Genomic DNA, 18,970 nt, shown 5'->3' with positions numbered 1-18,970 from the left:
TCTTTCTTTCCAGACTGGACCTTCATCAAGCCCATTCGCCTCCAAGCCTCCAACCACCAACCCCTTCTTGTAGCACTGTGTTTTTGGGGGACCTCTTCCCTGCCTTCTGGGGCCCTCTGCTCCCTAGAGCTCTGGTGACCACTTACCTGTGGGCATTTCTATGGGCCTTGGGGATGGTGGAGGTGCTAATGCTTTGCTTGGGGCCTACAGGTGAAAGGTGGCTGTCCTCAGATTCCACAAAGCCTCTGCTCCCCTCCCTCGTCCCACCCCCACCCAGGCAGGAAGCCCAGGAGGAGTGCGGGCAGGGCCTGGCCTGGAGGAGTGATAGTTGAGGGGAGGGATTTTTTTCAAATGATCAGTTAGGACAGCTCCCTGCTCCCCTGCTCTCACTGCACAGTGCTCCCCCACTCCCAGCCCTGTGGGTGGAGGACATTGCGAGCACAGGCTGGCCAGCCTTACCCCATGGGAACAGCTCTTCCCTTGGCCCAGCTCGCCAGCGCTGTGCTCCTCGTGGATGGGAGTGCAGTGGGGAAGGTAGGGGAAACACGAGGCACAGTGTTGACGGGGCAGTGACCAGACAGTCCCGGGAGCCAGAAGGCCCAGGTGGCCCAAGTGCTCTTGGTGGCCCAGCTTGGCCAGCACATACTTTCCTCCTGCAGCACCCCCTGCTGAAGGGGTCCCCCATTGTTTTGCTTCCCCAGCGCCCAGGATGAGCGGTTTACCTTTGAGCTCACCTGGGCCCAGCTCCTGTCAAGCACTTTAGTTAGCTGTTGGTGTCATGTTTGGATACCAGTGTTTTATATTTATACATAGAGAGGATTTTCTAATATAGCCTATTATATATAAATAGATCTATCTATATGCACATACATATATACACACACCCAGCCGATCTCCCGCTCCCAGACTGCTCTCATATGTGGGGAATGGGATGAATCCCCAACTGTGCCTCGACCATCAAAGCCGGAGCTCCAGGGCTGGAGAGGGGCAGCTATGTGTCCTGACCCCCACCATTCCCAGAGCCTGGGTTTTCCAGGGAAAGGCTTTGTGCAATTGCCTGGTCTTTTTTTTTTTTTCTCCATGTGCCTCCCCATCCCCAAATCTCTGCACCAAAGCTCATTGCAGGCAGTGTTAGAAAAGAACTGCATTTGAACGAAAGAGAAAATGGCTCTCGTGGTTTTGCTTCAGGCCACTTTGAAGGGATGCAGGTCAGTCAACATGACTGATCCTTGACCTGGCTCTGCTGGGCTGGACTGCCCGGGCCAGTGATGATGCTGCCATTGGCCAGAGACAGGGCACAGCTGGTCCCTGTCTAAACAAGAGTCCTGCATTAGCAACGAGAAGAAGCATGGCGGGAGAGGGGCCGCCACTGCCGGGGACTGGAGTTTGTTTGATGTGAGGGGAATGCCCACTTGGGGTCAGGGTGGGCAAAGGAGGTTGGTGCCAACGTGGAGGTGGAAGTAGGCCCCTCCTGGGTCTGGGACATTCTCTGCCCCAGGCTCTTTCCACCTGGGGATGTTGTGGCAACAGCCGTGGTGTCTGGGCTATTTGTGCTGACAAGACAGACCTGGTCAGGGGGTGGGTGGCAAACACCTCACCTGGCTGGGCAGAGGCTGCCTTGCTGTTTGGCCCGAGGCCAGGAGAGGCCCCTCCCTTTCCACCATTGCCCTGGCCCCGTGGCCATTCATTCTTGGGGTTTGTCTGGGTCTTCCACAGAGAGCAGCAAAGAGATATGGGAATTGGGTGACTGGTGTATTTACTTTGAAGATTTTTCTGGAAATACCTCTAGCTGCTGCTGTTTTCTAGGCCGGGCTTGGCATCCCTGTCTTTTCCAAAAATCAGGACCCATCTTTTCTGTTCCTGTTCTTCTCCCAGCCTCTGCCCTCCTTCTGTCTCCTGGGTTGTCTCCCGCTTCGCTCCCTGACCTTTGCTTGTTCCATCTCTTCTCTTTCTCCCCTCTTTGCCACCCTAGATTATTTCTGTGTCCCTCTACCTAATACTCTTACCAGTTCTTTCCTTTCTGCTTAGAGCTGGAGGGAGGGCAGCTGGAATCTGTTATGGTGTATTAGGGGGAGGAGCCTTTCTGTTCTTCCCCCACCAGCTTCCATCACCCTTGCCTTATGCCAGGAGCACCGAGGTTTGGAACTGAGGCTAAACCGAAGGGCTTTCCCCCGCTTCTGTCACCCCATACTGTGTCCCGGCATCTCTTCACTGTCTGGGTCCAGACCCGAGTCCTCCCTGCAGACTCCCTCCCCTCCAGCCCACAAGGACTCCAGCCTGCTCGCTGCCAGAGCTAGATGAGCAGTAAGAAGTTAACGCCAGGTCAGCCTCAGGCCCCAGGGTTCTCTGGGCACAGGCTGACACTAGGAGCTGCCCTCCTTGGCTGGGGCAGCCTCAGCAGCTCAGCCTCCAGCACAATGAGCCGCCTCTCCTGGAGAGTAGCAAAGAATGGAGAAAGGCCTGGCCTGAGAGGAAATGGAGAAAACATTGCCTGGTAGCTGCAGATTCAAACCCACTGCACACACCATGGGGCTACAGTGGCTTGCCTGGGCTCACACCAGTCTTCTGACCGTGCTCTGCTGACAGCAGTCCTCTAGCATGGCCCCAGCATTCAGCCAGGCACCTGTGGGCCATCCCCATGTGTGAGGAAGCAGGAGTCAGCCCCCAAGTGTCTCCACATTGGAGCTTGCAGGTCAGACCTGCGGGCCAGGAGATGGGAGCAGGGCTGAGGGTAGGGGCTGAAGGTGTGGCTCTGTCCCTGTGTTGCCTTCCACAGAGGAGCAAGGCCTCAGGCTGAGGAAGGAAGGGCACGCTAGAACAGCCTAGTCTCTTCCCTGTGGATTCCCCCAACTCCATAATATTCCTCCATAGGGGCTGAGAACGCAGTGCCCTGTCCCTGACGGATGAAAAGTGTACCCTTCAGGTTGGGAGAGGCAGAGCTGAGGTTCTGCCACTTCCTGTCCCTGGGGAGCCACTCAAGTTACCAGGGCTACCAGCTGAAATATTTTCGGGGTAGGGCCAAGGGCAGTGTGTTGCCAAGGCAACTGATGTAGGCCAGTTGCGTGACTCCAGGCTTGTCCTGGTACTCAGTGGGTCCGATCACCTGGCATTGATCACCTGGCATTGATCAGCACCCACCCCACCCCTGATGCTTGCCCAGACACCAGACCCTCAGATCCCTGCTCTTCCTGCCTTTCCTGCCCATGCATCACCTAGCACCCAAGGTTCAGTGACAGGGTGGTTTGGAGCTGGTCACTGTCATAGCAGCTGTGATTTCACAAGGAAGGGTGCTGCAGGGGGACCTGGTTGATGGGGAATGGGAAGGGGAAGGTATAAAGAGATCTTCCTCAGGTATCTTCAAGCCTCAGGGAGTAAAAAAGGCTCCTGGGCCAGGAGTGCAGCAGGGACAGGGGCCCTTTGGTGGCCTTGAGGCAGCAGCAGGACTGGGAGGGGGAGGGGCATGCACATGTCTTTTGTGACCCTGCCCCTTTGCACATGGTGCCTGTATCAAGGCCCTTGGCCATGTGGGGCTATGGCCTTGAACACAGTCCAGTTTTGGTGGCCATTTACGGAGCCATCGCCTCTCTGTGGCCAACACCTACCACTGGGCAGTTGCCAAGCCCCGCCCCATGCCCCCCCCACCCACCGCCCCACACCACACCGCCTGTGCTGCGAGCCTCTCCTGCACCCCAGTGGGGCTTTGGCTTACCAGGGGTCACCTGGAGCAAGCCTGCATGCTGGCTGGGTGCTGGTTGGTTCCCTGCATCTCCCTCTCAGTGTGACCTTGGAATAGGTGTGCGAGGACCCCAGCTCCATGTACACAGCACTTGTCTCCCATATTCCCATTCACGTGGGGCCCCTTCCCCAGGAAGCAGGAAGCATGGTGGGAAGCCCTGCCCGCCCTGCTCAGGCTGCCCTGGCCCTTGCACTAGGTCTGGGTCCTTGCTTCTGTTCTCTTGTTATGTCTTTGTCATATCTTGTCCCTTGCCTGAGGGAGCTCCTCCCTGAACGCCATCTTTATGGGGGCTGCACGTTGGCCTCTCCTCCCTGACTCTCAGCTTCCCCCTTTAGGCACCTTAGTCGCCTTGGGTAATATCTCAGGGTCCTCTAAGTTCCCGCCAGGTGTCACCTGCTGGTTTGTCTTGTGCACCTTCACCCCCATCCCCCTGGGGGTGGTGGTCAGTGGTCCTTGGATCAGAACTGAGTGCAAAAATGTCCAGTCCCCAGCCCAATCCCAATTTTTTCAAGAAGCAAACGGTACCTTCACCAGGAAGTCCACACATCCATGGTCAGAGCCTTCAGGTGGTCCTGGGGTGGCATTTTTGGGCAATGGTGGTGAGGAGGGACCCAGAGCAATGGGGCAGCCCAAGGGGGTCTTCCTGAGAGATGGCCTCTTCCTCCGAGGTCTCCTTCAGCGGCCACCTGACTGGGTTCCAGCGGGTATGGTCTGTGCACAGGGACTACCCCCTGAACCTACTTATTCCAAGTCACCTCCTATCACCCCCAACCCTCAAGAAACTGAATCTCCAGCTCAGAAATAATCCAGCGTAGTGCTCAGTGATGGTGGCTCCCTGGGTTACTTGGAAGGGCACAAAACCACTCCTGGATGGGAAGGGGTTACACACAGGAAGGACACCTATAGGCCGAGGGGGGCGCGGCAGGAGCCGGCAGGGTGCGTGGAGGCCCCGCTCCACCGCCCTCTAATCGCCAGCGCCACCACCGCTGCCACAAGTCCGATCACACTGGCCTCACACGGAGGCTTTCTCGGTTGCCCGGACGACGTGTTCGGACCGCAGTCAGCTGATCGGTAGAGACGCCCCCACGCTCCCTGCCCCTGTAAAGGCTCAGTCTTGGCGTCGAGGCCGCCTCTCTTGGACTTCCTTACTCAAATTCCAGCGCCCGGGCGACGTGAGGATTCGTCTCGTGGGGTGGGGGCTCAGGAGCGGTCGGCTGAGGGAGGGAGGTAGTGGGGAGCCCAGGCCACGGGCAGCAGCCACCGGGACACTCGCTGTGCGCAGAGCCCTTGCCCCAAACTTCCAGTCAGGAGCCCAGGAGAGACGCTGGACATCAAGACGCTGGACTCCCTGCCCGAGTTCACCAACTCACCCCCACCCCTGCTGGCCTCTCCCCGCGCTCAGGACACGAGACCCAGCCATCTCTGCCTCTCCTGCAGTCACTTTATTGCCTTCGGCCCTGAATGAAGCCCACGAGCGGCGGCCCCGGGGAGAGCCGGGAATGGCCGCCATGCCCCTCAGCCAGCCGCTGCCCTGGGCCTGCCCTGCAGACGTGCGACTCTGCCGCCACCTGCGCGCAGACCCGCCGCGTCCCGAGCCTTCTGAGAGCGATCAGAAGTTTCGGGCGGGCAGAGCGCGGCCCCAGCTCAGCCTAAGCCTGGCGGGCGCGTGCACCATCAACAAGCGCGCAGACGCGCCAGCACCACCTGATCCTCCTCTACACCCACGACAACAGCCTGCGCGTGGCGGCGGCAGGCGAGGCGGAGCAGCAAGCGTGATACAACGCCCTGCTCGAGGCGCGCGGTGCCTCCGAGCCCTGGGTTGCCGGGGACCCCGGGGGCTTGTGGCTGTGGTTTCTCCGTGGCTCGCCCCTGCCCCAGGTCACCGAAAGTTCAAACATTAAAGGGTTTGCATGTTTAGAGTTCTCCGGGCACAGGCCCGGCGCGGTAGCTCACGCCTGTAATCCCATTACTTTGGGAGGCCAACGCAGGCGTATCGCCTGAGGTCAGGATCGCCTGAGGTCAGGAGTTCGAGACCAGCCTGGCCAACATGGTGAAACCCCATCTCTACTAAAAATACAAAAATTAGCCGGGCGTGGTGGCACATGTCTGTAATCCCAGCTACTCAGGAGGCTGAGGCAGGAGAATCGCTTGAACCAGGGAATCGGAGGTTGCAGTGAGCCAAGATCAGCCACTGCACTCCTGGGTAACAGAGCTAGACTCCGTCTCAAAAAAAGAAAAAAAAAAAAGTTCTCCGGGCACAATGAGGCCCAGGCGCTCAGGGACCCTCCTATGAGCATCTTCAGACTCCCCATCGCTGAGACCCCGGCTTCTGCGGCCCAGTCAAGTGGCCTGAGCCATCAGGGGTGTCTGCGAGAGAGGATCGAGCAAGCAGCCCTCAAGACCTTGGCAAGGCTGGGTGCAGCAGCCTCCTACCCCAAGGGGCAGGGTGGGGGCTACATAACCAAGGGAGTGGGGAGTGACTACGAGCCCATGGGGACCATTCCTACAAGTCTGGGCTCAGGAGCCTGGACCCAGGCCAAGGAGCGCCCATCACGACGTGGGGGCTGGCTGGGGACGGGTAGGGGCTCAGCGCTGCTCCTGGCCCCCTCGGAGCTGGCTGGGGAGGAAGTGTGCATCAAGTTATCGGCCCGAGAGCCTCCGAACAGTCACCGCCAGGCCAGAGCCCCTGACGAGCTGCCTCAGCTATGTTGACCTGGACCTGGTCCTTTCTCTGGGGGCACTTGGTGACTGTCCAGGGCCTGCACGCTCCGCCCGCGTAGCTACACAGGCATTGAGTTCTAGAACTCCCTGGAGGCGACGGTGAGGAGACCTGAGACCCAGGCAGCTCTCTCCTGCTGACTGATTGGGGGGTGGTGGAGGGAGTGGTATTGTAATGCCCCCCACCCTGCCTCCTAACCCCCAACCACGGGAGAGGCTTTAAGACCCAGATGCCACCTCGGACAAGTGACCTGCAGGGCAACAAGCTGGGGTCTCTGCCCGCTCTGTCCCTTCCAGCTGTGGCACCTAAGTCTTGAGTAGGAGGTTCTCCAAGAAGTTGGGCTATTTTATGGGAGAAAATTCTAGAACCCATCCCCGCCCAAACCACCAAAACTACACACTTCTGGGCTTTCTCAGCTGAAGCCCTGATCCTCTGTTTCTCTGCAGAGTTCGTGCAAGAATCTCTAGAGTCTCAGGTCGGCTGTGGCGGGGCCACCTTTCTGCCAATGGTGACATTCATGTGGACCGGCACCCTCCCCCACACACCTGCAGTGCGTTCTGTGTCTCCTCTGAGCCAAACAACTACCCCACCCAGCCCAGAACTGAACTCCGGGAGCCCCAGCACAAGAGGTGTGGGAGCACCAGGGATCTTACCGCTAGTGCCCCCTAAAAGTGAGGTGCCCCTACTTACTCCCCCACCTGGCAGTTTATGGCTCCTTGTTTCCTATAAATTCAGCTCTGCACTGCCATGCAGACCACCCACTCACTCATTAAAGGGGCTCTGTCTGGTCAGCCCAGAAACGCCTTAGGTCATGGATACCCCCGTCCTCCGCCTAACACAGCAGGGGGTGATCTGTAGTGGGACAGAAAGAGACCCCATTCCTGCCTCTATGCCCTACTCTGCTTCCAGCCACACGGAGCCTGTTTTGCAAACCAACACTGCTTTATTGTCAACACAACCAGCCCATTCTGCCCCGAGAAGGCTATGGACAATGGGTGTCTGGGGTCTGTGGGAGAGAGAGGTCAGCACCCTGAGAACTGCTGGGGCTACCACAGGGGCTTGGTGGGTCAGAGGTAGGGTCTGGGGGGCCAGCAGGGGGCGTGGCAGCCACGGAGGAGCTGGGCCTGGGTTCCCCCTGGCTCATCTGCAGAAGGCCAGTGAGAGCGATCAGCTCCGGCCCACTGAGCCAGGCGGTGGAGGGGCCCCGGCAGGGTGACAGGCGGGGGAGGACCCAGGCAGACATAATGGGGGGCGGCGGCAGCAGTTTCAGGGAGCCCATCACCTGAGGAGAGAGAATAGGATGTGTTTCCTGCCAGGCACGCCTGGAGGCTGGGGTAAGGCCAGGGAGGGGGAAGAGCTCTCACCTGCTGGGGGGCCTTGGACAGGTACAGGGGGATACGCTGCCCCTGGGGCAGCAGAGGATCCGAGAGGAAGACATCTTCACAGCACATCACCGGGAACCCTAGAAGGAAACACCACTGGGGTGGCAGGCTGTGGGCTCCCACCCCTGGGCACTGGTTCCGGGAGGAGTTGTGGCAGCCTTGCACCCCCAGAGGACCAAGGGAGGTACCTGCATCTGGGTGCGCCTGCTGTCCATTCCAATGCCCTGTGGCAGGGGCCACGGGCCTGAGACCCCTGCCCGAGGCTGCCTCATACAGCGGCCAGAACGAGGGGTGACACAGCGTCCGGCCTGAGAACGAGGCTCCTGAGCTACAGTTGGCCCCCTAGGGTGAGGAGGACAGACCACTGGAGCCTCAGGCCACCCCGCAGCTCCCTGAACACCCCAGCCAGCCCCACAGGTTTGCCCTCAACTCACCCACACCGGCTGAGGGCCCGCTTTCGCTTCGTACTTGGGGTCCCAGGGCGCTAGTGGAGTCATCCTTGAGGGGTCCACCTCCCAGGCCACCTGGGGGGAACGGGGAGCTGGGGGGACACTTGGGGATTAAAACAGGCTCAGAGTCAGAGAGGCTCTTGGCGGTAGTAGAGGCAGCAGGACCCGTCCTACCTGGGGCTCCGGGGGGCTGCTCAGTGGCTGGGCCTGGCAGGCGGTGGGGCAGCGGCAGCTGCTCTCTCCGGGTCCAGGAAGGGCTACGGGATGGGGGCCGTGGGCTGGAGGGGCAGGGACTGAGGCTGCAATTACACCGCCCCCACGCACCTTCCCCTGGAGCCCAAGGGTGCCTGGTGCAAGGGAGGCCGAGGGACCCAAACTCCGGCAAGTACAATGGAGAAACCTCCGCAGAGGGCGTGGTGAAGGCATGGAGGTCCCCAGTCATTGTCCCCCCGCGGCTCCGGCAGAGCCCCTCACCTGTCCCATGGGGATGTCCCCAGATCCCTGGGGGCGTCCGGTCCGGAGCTCCAGGGCTCGCCCTGGTCCTTGCCCGCCACAAGGCCTAGTCCCTCGGGCGCCTCCTCCGGGCCCGCGCCCCACCGTGGCGGCGACCAGGGCAACATTCCGCGTTCCGGAGCGCAGGGCTGCACCGCAGTGTCCCCGCCGCCCGGCCCGGCCCGCTCAGCCTCCCTCTACCGCGCGGCGCGAACCAGCCCTCCTGGCGAACCCACCCTAGAGGCCTCGCGGCGACGCCGGCGCCCTGTGCGTCTCCCGGCCACGTGGCGCGTGCCCCCGCCGGGCTCCCGCGGGCGCCCCCTGGCGACCGGGCGGTGAATTCCGGATACAGAGGCCCCCCCACAATCCCGCGACGCGCGTGCTCTCAGACACAGTTACACCTGAGGGCCACCCAGAGGGCTTCTGGCTTCTGTTTATTGCAGCTGACGCGACACCTGCGACACCCGTGGTCCTTCCACCCAGACCCTCGGTCCCAGAGGCAGCCAGGCCCGCAGGCCAAGGGGGCCCAGGCCCAGGCCGCCCTCACCGAGTGCTTGTCTCAGAGCGTGGAGCCCAGGCGCGTCTTCTGCTCCCGGGGTCCCGGGCGGGGTGGGCCCTGCCCCCACCTTCACCCCTAAGGCCGGTCCAGCAGGGCGTGGACGACAGCAGCGATGTAGGGGAGGCCCCTTCCCGGGGCCCCCTCCTCTTCCAGGATGTGGTGGGGCTGGCACAGTGACTCCTGGGGGAAGGGGCCGGGTTAGCTTCCCCAGGGGGCCCCCCGTGGCTTCCGGCCTGTGGCAGGGGGTCGGGGGCAGACCCGAGCATCACCATGCGCTCAGGGCTCCGTGACAAATGAGACGCAAGAAAGCTGTCAGCGATAACAGAAGGGAGATGACACGGGGGGAGGCGGAGGCTCCGGGAGCATGAGAGGCTGGCATCTCAGAAGGGCGATGCTGGTGGGCACAGAGCCATGGCCACAGCCACCGCCACGCGGAGCAGACGCGCGCACACTTACACACACACAGGCAAGGCGGTCACAGTCTGTACAGTTTATACACAGAGACAGGGACCCGGCCTGGGCCCCACACCCCTACAAATATAGATCCTCTCTACAAAATAGAGATAATTTAGCCCCCGCATAGCAGCCGTTGCGAGGGAAGGGGAGGGCATAGGAGGAAGGGGGAGACTCTAGCTCCTGCCACCCCTCATGGGGCACAGAGGGCAGGGGCAGGGCCGGCGGGGACATGAAGGCACCGTCAGCACTGAGAGGTGGGGACTCCTGGGGCTACTGGAGGGAGGCCAGAGGCTGGGGGCCCAGGGTCTGGGGGCACCAGAGTGGGGCCTCTGAGGTCAGTGTCTGTGAAGGGGGTGCACTAGGGTCTTTGGTTGGGGCTGAAGGCACCGCAGGTGGGGTCGGGTGGAGCAGGGGCCTTATAAATAGAAGGGGGGAGGGAAAGGGGTAAGGGAGGGCTGATTTCGGGTCCTAGGAACCCAGGAGCCGAATGTAGGAGACATAGAGCAGCAGCATGAGGACCACGTAGAAGATGACGAAGCCGCCCAGACCAGAGGGGGGCCAGAGGGGCGGTAGGGCCTTGCCCCCCACCCGCTTCACGGCCTCCAGCACGGTCCGCAGCCCCCGGGCAGTGCCCTGGAGGAGATCCGAGGGCGAGCACAGGTCAGCCTGGGGGAGAGGAGAGCAGATGGACAAGGACAAGGGACAGATATCAGCAGCAGCAGCAGGACAGTCCCTCCCACCCCTGCCCTCACGTGCTGGGGCCAGAACCACGCCCACATGCCAACGTGCCGGGCAGGGGGAGTGCAGGGCAGCGGGAGTGCAGGACAGGCAACATGCAGGGCAGGGGGCGTGCAAAGCAGGTGACATGCAAGACAAGATGGGGCCTGCAGGGCAGGAGACGTGTAGGACAGGTGACATGCAGGGCAGGGGGCATGCTGGGCAGGGGGCATGCCGGGCAGGGCAGGGGCAGCCTGTGCCTCCATCTGAGAGCAGACACCCACTGCGAATGGAAGCCCGCCATCCATGCCACACGCTGGCTGAGCCCGGCATGCCACCACTCTTTAGAAAGCAGCCCCCATACCTCAGGCACTCCCATTTTTCGACAGGCTTCTAGGAAACTCTCCACATTCTTCCGAGCCTTGAGGGCACTGAGTTTTGGCTGGGGTGGGTGAAGGAAGAAAATGTGGTAAGGGAGAGGCCACAGGTGCCCCAGCCCATCCCCCACCTCTTCCCCGGCCCCAACTGACCACAGCAGGAGAGGGCACATGGATGAAGGGCACGGAGCGCGGCCGTAGCTGGTTGGCCAGTTGGCACAGGATGACCCCGCTGGCCAGAGCCTCAGCCAGGTCCTCGGGCAGGGGCCGCTGCAGCCGGGACTCAAGGACCTGGGAGTGTAGACCGCATAGAGCAGGGGTAAGGGAAGGAGAGGTATCTGGGAGGCAGGGAGAGTGGGGGGCTCAGGGCCAGCAGGGAACTTGTGCCTGTCCCCTTCTGTCCTCAGGGGAGGTGCCAGAGTGGGCACAGAGGATGTGGAGGGAGGCTGGTCCCAAGGACAGCAACACAAGGAGGTGCCCGGCCCAGGTCCCTGCCCACGCAGCTCCCAGCTCTGCTCACCTGGCGCAGCTGAGTCATTAAGTCCTTCTCATCTGGAATCTGGGGGGACCGCCGAGGTCTCAGGACAGAGTCTGGTGAGGAAGGGCCTAGGAGAAAAAGCGGGGCATGGGGCCGCCTCCACTGCTCACCACTGACTCTGTAGCTGGGTCCCAGTGGCCTGGCACCCACACCTCCTGCCTCTCTGCTTGTGGGATTTTCTTTTTCTTTTTCATGGAGATGGGGTCTCGCTATGTTGCCCAGGCTGGTCTTGAATTCCTGGGCTCAAGCGATCCTCCCACCTTGGCCTCCTAAAGTGCTGCAATTACAGGTGTGAGCCACCACACCCAGCTTATTTGTGGAATTTTCAACACAAAGGTACAACAGACCCAGAGGGCTCCCAGGGCAGAAGGGTGATGTAGCAGTTGCTGCTGGCAAGCACTGGGTCAGCACTGGGGAGGGCGGGACACCCACCTGAGCCACTCTGAGAGGAGGAACGGAAGAGGAAGCTGTTTGGTCTCTGAATGGAGCTAAGTGGCCTCGGAGCAGGTGCTGTTGCTGGGGCCAGAACTAGGGACACAGCGACAGGGACAGGTGAGACAGGCATCCCCTCTGTGTCCCTCTCTCCCAACCAGCCCTCACCAACACAGGCCCCATCCTCCTCCCAAAGTCCCTGTCCCACCTGGTCCAGCTATGGGAAGGGGCTCTTGGGAGGCGGGGGCAGGGGCAGGGGCTCCCTGCCCCACTGTAGCTCCCGCTTGGGAGGCACTGGACTTAGGCGGGCCACTGAAGAAAGACAGAAGGGAGTTAGAGGGATGGTCATGGGAAGAGGAGTGGGGACCGGATGCTGGCAGGAAACCTACTTGTGCGTGGCTTGAGTGGACATGGCGGTGGCTCCTCCCGCAGCAGACCTGAGCCCTGACTTCAAGAGGCTGGAACAAGGAGAGGTGGGGTCAGCTAGCCCCGAGGCAGAACGGCTTAGCAGGGCTCGGTGGCCCCATTTCCAGGGCTCAGTGTCTGGCAACAGCCCCGGGCGGCCCTGGGTCCCACCTGTCCTTCCTGGGGGGCCCCCATGCCCCACTCTGCTGCTGCTGCCGCCGTTCCCGCTCCTGCCACAGCTGCAAGGTGTCCGGGCGCCGCCGCTCCTCCCCTGCCGGCTCCTCCCGCCTGAGGGACCAAGACAGGGTGAGAGGGGCAGACCCTGGGGTCAGGGAAGGAGGGGCTGGGGAGTGGGAGGATCAGGCAGTGGCATCGGTTTCAGGGCTTGGGATACCTGCTGCTTGGTGCCCTCTCCCTGTCCCCTGCCCCGGGGCTTAATTCGGGTGGTCGCTGCTCCTAAGGAGAGAACAGCAGAGCAGCTGAGAGCAGGCCTGTGCCCACGCCTGCCCTGTCCCCTGCTCTAGCTCCCCTCCCTTGGGAGAGGCACAGCTGGGCTCTCACCTCCACAGTGCCTCGCTCTTCATCCTCCCCTGGGACGTGGCTGTCGATGAAGTCAATCTGCTCAGGGTCTCCGTCCGCTGGGGAGGCCAGCATGTCAGCAAGTGAGTGGGGACCCTGGTCCAGCCCAGCTCCCAGCCAGCCCTGCTACTCACCTGAGCCGTCCTCCCTGCGTTCTCTGGGTCCCCGGGGCTCCCGGGCCAGCTCTGAGATCCGGAATGACAGCTCTGAAAATTCATCTGTTGACTGTAAAGGCAGAGGCAGAGATGGGAGATGGCCTCTCTGCACATGGGGGCTTGGGGCCTGGGGGGTCCTGTGTGGGACTAAGCTCAGGGTCTTTGCTGAGCCAGCCCCTCCCTGGGATGCTGGGCAGAGGGAAGGAAGAGGACAGCTCCAGCCTCTGCCTGGTACCCTGCAATTTGGAGGTCCCCAGTTCAGAGGTCCTCTCCCAGGGCTGACACCCCCAATTTCCCATGGACAGGACGCCCTTACCTCATTTCCAGACCACCTCTTGCTGCCACTATCAACGCTGTGGAAGCCTGAGTCCAGCCCGCCATCATACCGATGTCCCGGAAACAGATCCTCTGCAGGGCTGGGGCCAGCCAGGGAGATCTGGTCAGCCTGATGCTGGATAGCAGCCCCCAATCCTCCCAGAAAGCAGGGGGTACCTGGGGCCAGGAAGGGGCATTCAGTATCCCAGGGCTTCCTTGCTCCCTACCTAGGACTTACCAGGGACTGAAACTCGGGGGCCGAGAAGGGGCCAGGTCCCCCAGGGCTGACCCACGCTGCCCAGCTTCTGTGGACAAGTACTTGAAGATGTGAAGTTTCCCCTTCAGGCAGACCTGTGTGCGGGGCAGCACACGCTGGGGAGCTGGCAGGGAAGGCAGCTCCCCGGATCCTGCTCGGCTGCCCAAGGGGACCAACCCCACTCCTGCCCAGCCACACCCCTGTCCCTGTGGCCCCCTGGGCCCTCGCCTCACCTGGGCAGGCGGGCTCTGCAGGGGGTTGCTGTCCAGCAGAACGACCTGCAGGTGCCTGAGGCGGCAGAAGGAGACCGGGATGCGGGAGACGCGGTTACAGGAGAAATCCAGGCGGACCAGAGGGAGGTCCCCCAGCTCTGGAGCGGGTGGGCAAGGGAAAAGTCAGGAGCGTGCTCAGGCCTGGGGCCTCACACTCACTCCCTTGCCCTTGGCTCCAGCTGGCCAGTCACCCTGGGCCTAGCACAGCCTCTCCCCTGGGTGGCTCAAGTCATTCCCCGGAACAACCTCCCTGCTCCTCTTTCCACACGATTCTGGTCCATAGTCTAAGCAAGCTTCCCTGAGAGGGCGCATCCGGACATTGGCTTAGCCTCCCCAGGAAGGCCCATCCGGACGTCAGGTCCCGCCCAGCCCTGTCTGTCCCTCCCCGTCTCCTCGCCTGCCCACTCCACACTCAAACCCACCCTCCATTTTCAAATGATCAGCACAAGCCACAAACCCTGCTCAAACACCTCCCGTGACATGCAGCCAGGGCTGCCGATGTTGAGCGGGTTGTGCCTGCCCGGGAGTCCCCTCTCCCCAGCATGGGCCCAGCACTGCACCCTGCGTGAAGCGCTGCCTGCCCACAGGGAAAGAGGCCTTTTGCTCATCTTAAAAAGGCACGGTCTGGATTCATGGTGGCCCTAGGCACAGAATAAAAACCATAGCTCCCTAACCCAGCACGAGCAAGGCTTCCATGACCTGGCTCCACGCACGTTTCCCACCTCACTGCCCACCCCTCCGGGCCCTTGGCTTCTGAGCCTTCCCAGGTGCTATTTGCTCAGTTGGGAGAACTCGTTTTTCCCCATCCACACATCTTTCAAGGTTCAGCTCAAGCGTCACCACCTCGGTGGATCTTTCCAGACATCCCAGATTCATGGAACTCATTGCTTTTGCCTCTGTCCCCGCGGCATCTTGCTGGGATTTCTTTTTATGGCCCAGAGGGAGCCCTTCCTACCTCTTTTGACTGGGAAGGAAGAGGGCAGGTGCAGAAAGGGTCAAGGAGTGGGGAGACAGGGAAAGTGGATGACCACCTCACTCCCTCTTTGTTCTTCAAAACCAAATTCACACTCGAGCATGGCAGAGGCCTTCCTGCCACACGGGGCTCGCCTTCCTAACCCCATGCTTTGCACATGCTGGGTCCTCTGCCGGGATGCAGAAGGGTGGGGAATTCTCCTTCAATGGCCGGCTCCCACTGCACCTGCACCTCTGGTGAAGTTTTCCCCAGGCCCCCCAAGCAGAGTCCAGTGCCACCTCCCTCTAGCCCCCGTCAGGGGAACCTGCCCACGTAACTTCCCTATGACTGTTTGTCTCTCCTCATGAAGCCATTAAATCCCTAAGAGATGGCCCCAGAGCTTAGTCACATCACCCGCATCTACCTGGTCCCAACCTAAAACACAGGAATCCTACACACACACACACACACACACACACAGACACCACACACATACAGACACAACACACACAACACAGACATAAACACACACAACACACACACATACACAGAGACAAACACACACAGACACAAACAACACAGACACACACACACAGACACAAACACACACGCACAAAGACACAACACACAACACAAGACATAAACACACACAACATACAGACACACAACACACGCACACAGACACACACAAAACATAAACAACACACACAACACACACAGACACAAACATATGCTGCTGCCTGCTGAAAAGGCATGCCTGCTTTGGAGTGGCATCATAGCGAGCTCATTAAATCGGCCCCTTGGGCTCTGGCACTGGCCCCAGCATCTCCAGGCAGAGTGGCAGAGCATCCCCTGACTCAGGTGTTTGAGAGCCCCTGCTGGGGTGAGCAGGGCTGCTGGGTGACCTTGAAGGCCCCTTCTGACCTTGCCAGTCTACCTGGAGCTGATGCACCCACCAGCTCCCCTTCTGTGCCTGTGTCCACATTTCTAACAGAGCTGCTCATCTGCGCCCTGCCAGCCCAGAGGGTTGCTAGGTCAAGATCAAATCAGATTGTTTATAGTTTGTTTTATATACTGCAAAAGCCTGGGCAATGAAAGTGTAATTCTCCTCTGAAGATTCCTGGCCTGTAACTTTTTCAAAGCACATACACTGTTACGGCCTGAATGTGTCCCCCAAAAAGTCCTCTGCTGAAATCCTAACCCCCAAAGTGATGGGATTAGGAAGCGAGGCCTTAGGGAAGGAATTGTGATCATGAGTGGAGCTCTCATCAGTGAGATTTGTGCTCCTTTATCAGAGGCCCCAGAAGGCTGTCTCTACTCTCCGCCATCGGGGAGTACCACGAGGAGCCGGCAGTCTGCAGCCAGGAAAAGCGCCCCGCCAGAAGCTGAACGTGGAAGCACCCAGATCCTGAACTTCAACTTCCAGAACTGTGAGAAATGAATGCCTGCCATGTATAAGCAGTGTTTTCGTTACTGCAGCCTGAGCCGACTGGGACGCACACACAAACACCTCCTCTCCAGTTCTTCGTTCTCCTCACCTTCCGGCAGTGTACTGAGCTGGTTCCTCCGGACATTGAGGTCCCGCAGGGAAGAGAGGCCACACAGCTCCACAGGCAGGGACTGGAGCTCGTTGCTGCTCACGTCCTGGTATCAGGAAGGCAGTGGGAAGGGGCCATGAGACCAGGCCCAGCAGAACCCACCCTCCTGTCTCTGTCTTTGCTCCAGGCCCTCCTCAACCTCCCGCTAGAAGGTCCCTGCTGCCTGGCTCAGGGGTCCCTTTCCTGGCCCTGTCCCCATCCTCACAAGCTGTCTCAGGCTTCCCAGGGTGCCGATATCAGGGGGCAGGGCTCCCAGCTTGTTGTTGCTGACGATGAGGACCCTCAGGGGCAGCTGGCAGATGTAGGGTGGCAGCAATGACAGCTGGTTTCGGCTGTGGAAGGGAGAAAGGCAGCGGGCTGGCTCCCCAGGCATGGCATCCCAGCACTGCCATCCTCTCAGGGTCACCGCGAGGGTTACTCAGTAGTACTTGAAACTGAGAAGGACACGCTCCCACATGACCCTGGCTCGGCCTCCCTACCTGAGGTTGAGGTAGGTGAGGGCTGTGAGATTCCCCAAGGCTGGGTTCAGGCATCTCAGGCAATTGTGGTAGAGGCTCAGGCCCTCCAGGGACACCAGCTGGCATGCCGCCTCGGGCACCTCGGGAAACCGGTTCCGGGACAGGTCTAGGGAAAGCAGGTGTCAGGGGAGAGTTGTGGAAAGGCCCAGCCCCGGACAGGACCTTGAGTCCCCTCTATAGCCGGCTGCCCACTCCCTAACGTCCACACCTAAAGATTCAAGGCCATCAGTGTGGCCTCCCGGGAGAGATAACAAAGCCTTCTGCCAATGGGAGCACATTCCAGGCGTGACCAGAATGGTAAAGGGAAGGCAAAGGCCTTCCCGTCACTGGGCTGGAGAAGCCTCAGACTTGGGGGTTGGGGAATGCTGCAATGTCAATGGAGGGCTATCCTGGAGAGCAGCTGGAGTCTCTAACTCCTGCGGTTCCTGTTTGGAGATGCCAGTTGAGGTGAACAGAAGGTCAGAGGCGGGGTCGGTGATCATGGGAAAACAGTAAAGTGAGGGGCTGGGGGGCTCCCGGAGGGAATATGGGAAACCCCTGGGGCAACCTGCAGGGAGAGCCCATTCCTCCTCGGGGCCCTTCTTCCCTACTCCAGTGTGTTTTCAACAGGGGAGAAACCACAGGTCACTCTATCTCGGTTCTAGAGATTAAGTCCCTGACACCGAACGAGATTTTTGCCAGCCCCAAGGACCAACAAGCCAGGTCCAAAGAACTACAAAGTTACCGATTCCCAAGGGCTGGGAGGGAAGGGCAAGAAGCCCTGGTTGGAGATGGGAGCTGGAGTTCCCAGGTCCCTCCCATCTGGGCTCCCCTGGCCCGGGGCAGGCATCCTTACTACCCCCTGCCAGCCCTAGCAGCCCCGTTCTGCTTCCTCTCTTACTGACACAGACTTCAAGAGATCGGCAACTGTGTGAGCATCTCAGGCATGGCGAGGGTGGAGAGTGTGGGAGGGGGCTGGGGTCTACTATTGCCCTCTTATCTGGAGCACCGCCTTGCTATGCGGAGGCTGGCAGCCTTGGGATTCCCTCTAGCATGGAGCCACTAACGGCTTAGACCTGGAGAAGCCTGCCTTTCTGTTTCCTCAGCCCAGCCTGTCCTGGGAGGGGCCCAGGGCCCACAAAGGGGAGTCCCAGGCCACAGACCTGGTGAGCTTCTCCGAGGGCCCTTCTCAGGGAGAGGCAGGCCAGCAAAAGCAAGCAGAGCAGAGGAGAAGCAGGGTATATCCCCCAAGGAAATGAGTCTTGTGACAGGAAATGAAGTAGAAATAATAAGTCAGGTTCTGTCCCTCGTAGGCCCCGTGTTTACCATGGTGGATGACAGCCTGATGCCCCGGGACCCCTCTCTCTTCCTTTCTGCCCAGCCCTGGTACACAGACAGAAGCCCTGGCCTGGGAGATAACCGTTCTGGAGAGGGTGGGGGACGGCATCTGCCTCTCCCAGCCTCGCCTCCACCTGCCCGCTTTCTCTGTGTCGGCAAATGTGTTTGTGTGTGCATGTGGACGAAGGGGGTGGAGACCGAGTTCTCAGAGTTCTGATGGGGTAGGCAGTGGCGGGGACAAAAGCTAGGAGCGGAAGGGAGTTCAGGCAGGAGGCAGGGCACAGGGGGCACAGGATGTGGTCTGGGAGAGAATGAGCTGCACTTCTCTTTTGCAAGACGGCCCCTCCCCGCCACCTCAGGATTCTTCCTACTATCACCCCAGGGAGCCTAGTCCAAGGGACATCAGGGACCCAAGACATAGGGACCACACAAGTAAGACACTCAGAAAGAGATGGGAGACGAGAGGGAAAGGCTCAAGGCAGTCCGGGCAGCAAGGCACTGATGCTTTTCGTCTGCTTGGAGGGCGAGGAGAGATGGAGGGCAGGGTATGGGTAACTCTTATGTTTTTGTCACTTCCCCTTTCTGCCCCAGCCTGTAAGCACCCTGCTTGGGGAGAGGGTACAGAGGAGAGAGTTCTGGACAAGAGGGACCCCACTTGGCCTAGAATCTGGGCCCTGGAAGGACTGAGGATTCCTGTGTGGAGAGTGGTGCAGAGGAGGGTTCTCAGGAAACCGGGATTTTCCCCC

The 18,970-nt window shown here is 60.4% G+C and overlaps 4 protein-coding genes and 1 pseudogene across 7 annotated transcripts in view; 2 read left to right on the top strand and 3 right to left on the bottom strand.

Annotated features, from left to right (window-relative positions):
• AGFG2 (ArfGAP with FG repeats 2) overlaps nucleotides 1–3,354 on the top strand; it is a 29,850-nt gene extending 26,496 nt beyond the window's left edge. For both annotated transcript variants that reach the window (XM_025381242.1, XM_025381241.1), the window contains one exon: nucleotides 14–3,354. In XM_025381242.1, coding sequence (XP_025237027.1) covers nucleotides 14–73 — 60 coding nt within the window. In that variant the 3' untranslated portion in view covers nucleotides 74–3,354. The remainder of the gene's footprint in view (nucleotides 1–13) is intronic.
• LOC112620629 lies at nucleotides 463–5,512 on the top strand (annotated as a pseudogene).
• A 1,866-nt stretch (nucleotides 5,513–7,378) lies between these two features.
• On the bottom strand, nucleotides 7,379–9,174 carry SAP25 (Sin3A associated protein 25). 3 transcript variants are annotated; one of them, XM_025378642.1, is made up of 6 exons: nucleotides 8,761–9,174; nucleotides 8,461–8,564; nucleotides 8,272–8,378; nucleotides 8,026–8,179; nucleotides 7,820–7,917; nucleotides 7,379–7,737 (listed from the first exon to the last, which is right to left on the bottom strand). In XM_025378642.1, exons 1-6 carry the CDS (start codon nucleotides 8,904–8,906, stop codon nucleotides 7,438–7,440), a joined length of 909 nt encoding a protein of 302 aa, XP_025234427.1. In that variant the 5' UTR covers nucleotides 8,907–9,174; the 3' UTR covers nucleotides 7,379–7,437. The 3 variants fall into 3 exon arrangements, with proteins under 3 accessions (XP_025234427.1, XP_025234428.1, XP_025234426.1); XM_025378643.1 differs by having other exon boundaries at nucleotides 8,461–8,543; XM_025378641.1 differs by having other exon boundaries at nucleotides 8,461–8,989.
• Nucleotides 9,175–9,181: 7 nt separating this feature from the next.
• LOC112620289 (ZO-2 associated speckle protein) lies at nucleotides 9,182–9,716 on the bottom strand. The gene is given in 3 exon segments (XM_025378644.1): nucleotides 9,182–9,396; nucleotides 9,398–9,683; nucleotides 9,686–9,716. Coding segments are annotated over 3 exon segments (501 nt in total). The 3' UTR covers nucleotides 9,182–9,212.
• LRCH4 (leucine rich repeats and calponin homology domain containing 4) overlaps nucleotides 9,182–18,970 on the bottom strand; it is a 28,992-nt gene continuing 19,203 nt past the window's right edge. The window contains exons 3-19 of the mRNA XM_025378636.1: nucleotides 16,869–17,013; nucleotides 16,595–16,721; nucleotides 16,330–16,435; nucleotides 13,801–13,937; nucleotides 13,550–13,662; nucleotides 13,313–13,412; nucleotides 12,976–13,066; nucleotides 12,824–12,900; nucleotides 12,657–12,718; nucleotides 12,434–12,550; nucleotides 12,247–12,315; nucleotides 12,066–12,169; nucleotides 11,858–11,941; nucleotides 11,408–11,493; nucleotides 11,041–11,178; nucleotides 10,875–10,952; nucleotides 9,182–10,459 (exon numbers count right to left, since the gene is read on the bottom strand). Coding sequence (XP_025234421.1) covers nucleotides 10,262–10,459; nucleotides 10,875–10,952; nucleotides 11,041–11,178; nucleotides 11,408–11,493; nucleotides 11,858–11,941; nucleotides 12,066–12,169; nucleotides 12,247–12,315; nucleotides 12,434–12,550; nucleotides 12,657–12,718; nucleotides 12,824–12,900; nucleotides 12,976–13,066; nucleotides 13,313–13,412; nucleotides 13,550–13,662; nucleotides 13,801–13,937; nucleotides 16,330–16,435; nucleotides 16,595–16,721; nucleotides 16,869–17,013 — 1,832 coding nt within the window. The 3' untranslated portion in view covers nucleotides 9,182–10,261. The remainder of the gene's footprint in view (nucleotides 10,460–10,874; nucleotides 10,953–11,040; nucleotides 11,179–11,407; nucleotides 11,494–11,857; nucleotides 11,942–12,065; nucleotides 12,170–12,246; nucleotides 12,316–12,433; nucleotides 12,551–12,656; nucleotides 12,719–12,823; nucleotides 12,901–12,975; nucleotides 13,067–13,312; nucleotides 13,413–13,549; nucleotides 13,663–13,800; nucleotides 13,938–16,329; nucleotides 16,436–16,594; nucleotides 16,722–16,868; nucleotides 17,014–18,970) is intronic.

Source organism: Theropithecus gelada, chromosome 3 (genome assembly GCF_003255815.1).
Source record: "Theropithecus gelada isolate Dixy chromosome 3, Tgel_1.0, whole genome shotgun sequence".
NCBI lineage: Eukaryota > Metazoa > Chordata > Mammalia > Primates > Cercopithecidae > Theropithecus > Theropithecus gelada.
Note: the sequence above shows the minus strand (reverse complement) of the source record. Positions and strands in the feature narration are given on the sequence as shown.

Coding starts and splice junctions, on each gene's coding strand:
- SAP25 (XM_025378641.1), bottom strand. CDS start 8,728: ATGACTGGGGACCTCCATGCCTTCACCACGCCCTCTGCGGAGGTTTCT. Junction 8,379..8,460: donor GCAGCCCCCCGGAGCCCCAG/GTAGGACGGGTC, acceptor GTGTCCCCCCAG/CTCCCCGTTCCCCCCAGGTG. Junction 7,738..7,819: donor TGTCCAAGGCCCCCCAGCAG/GTGAGAGCTCTT, acceptor CTCTCTCCTCAG/GTGATGGGCTCCCTGAAACT.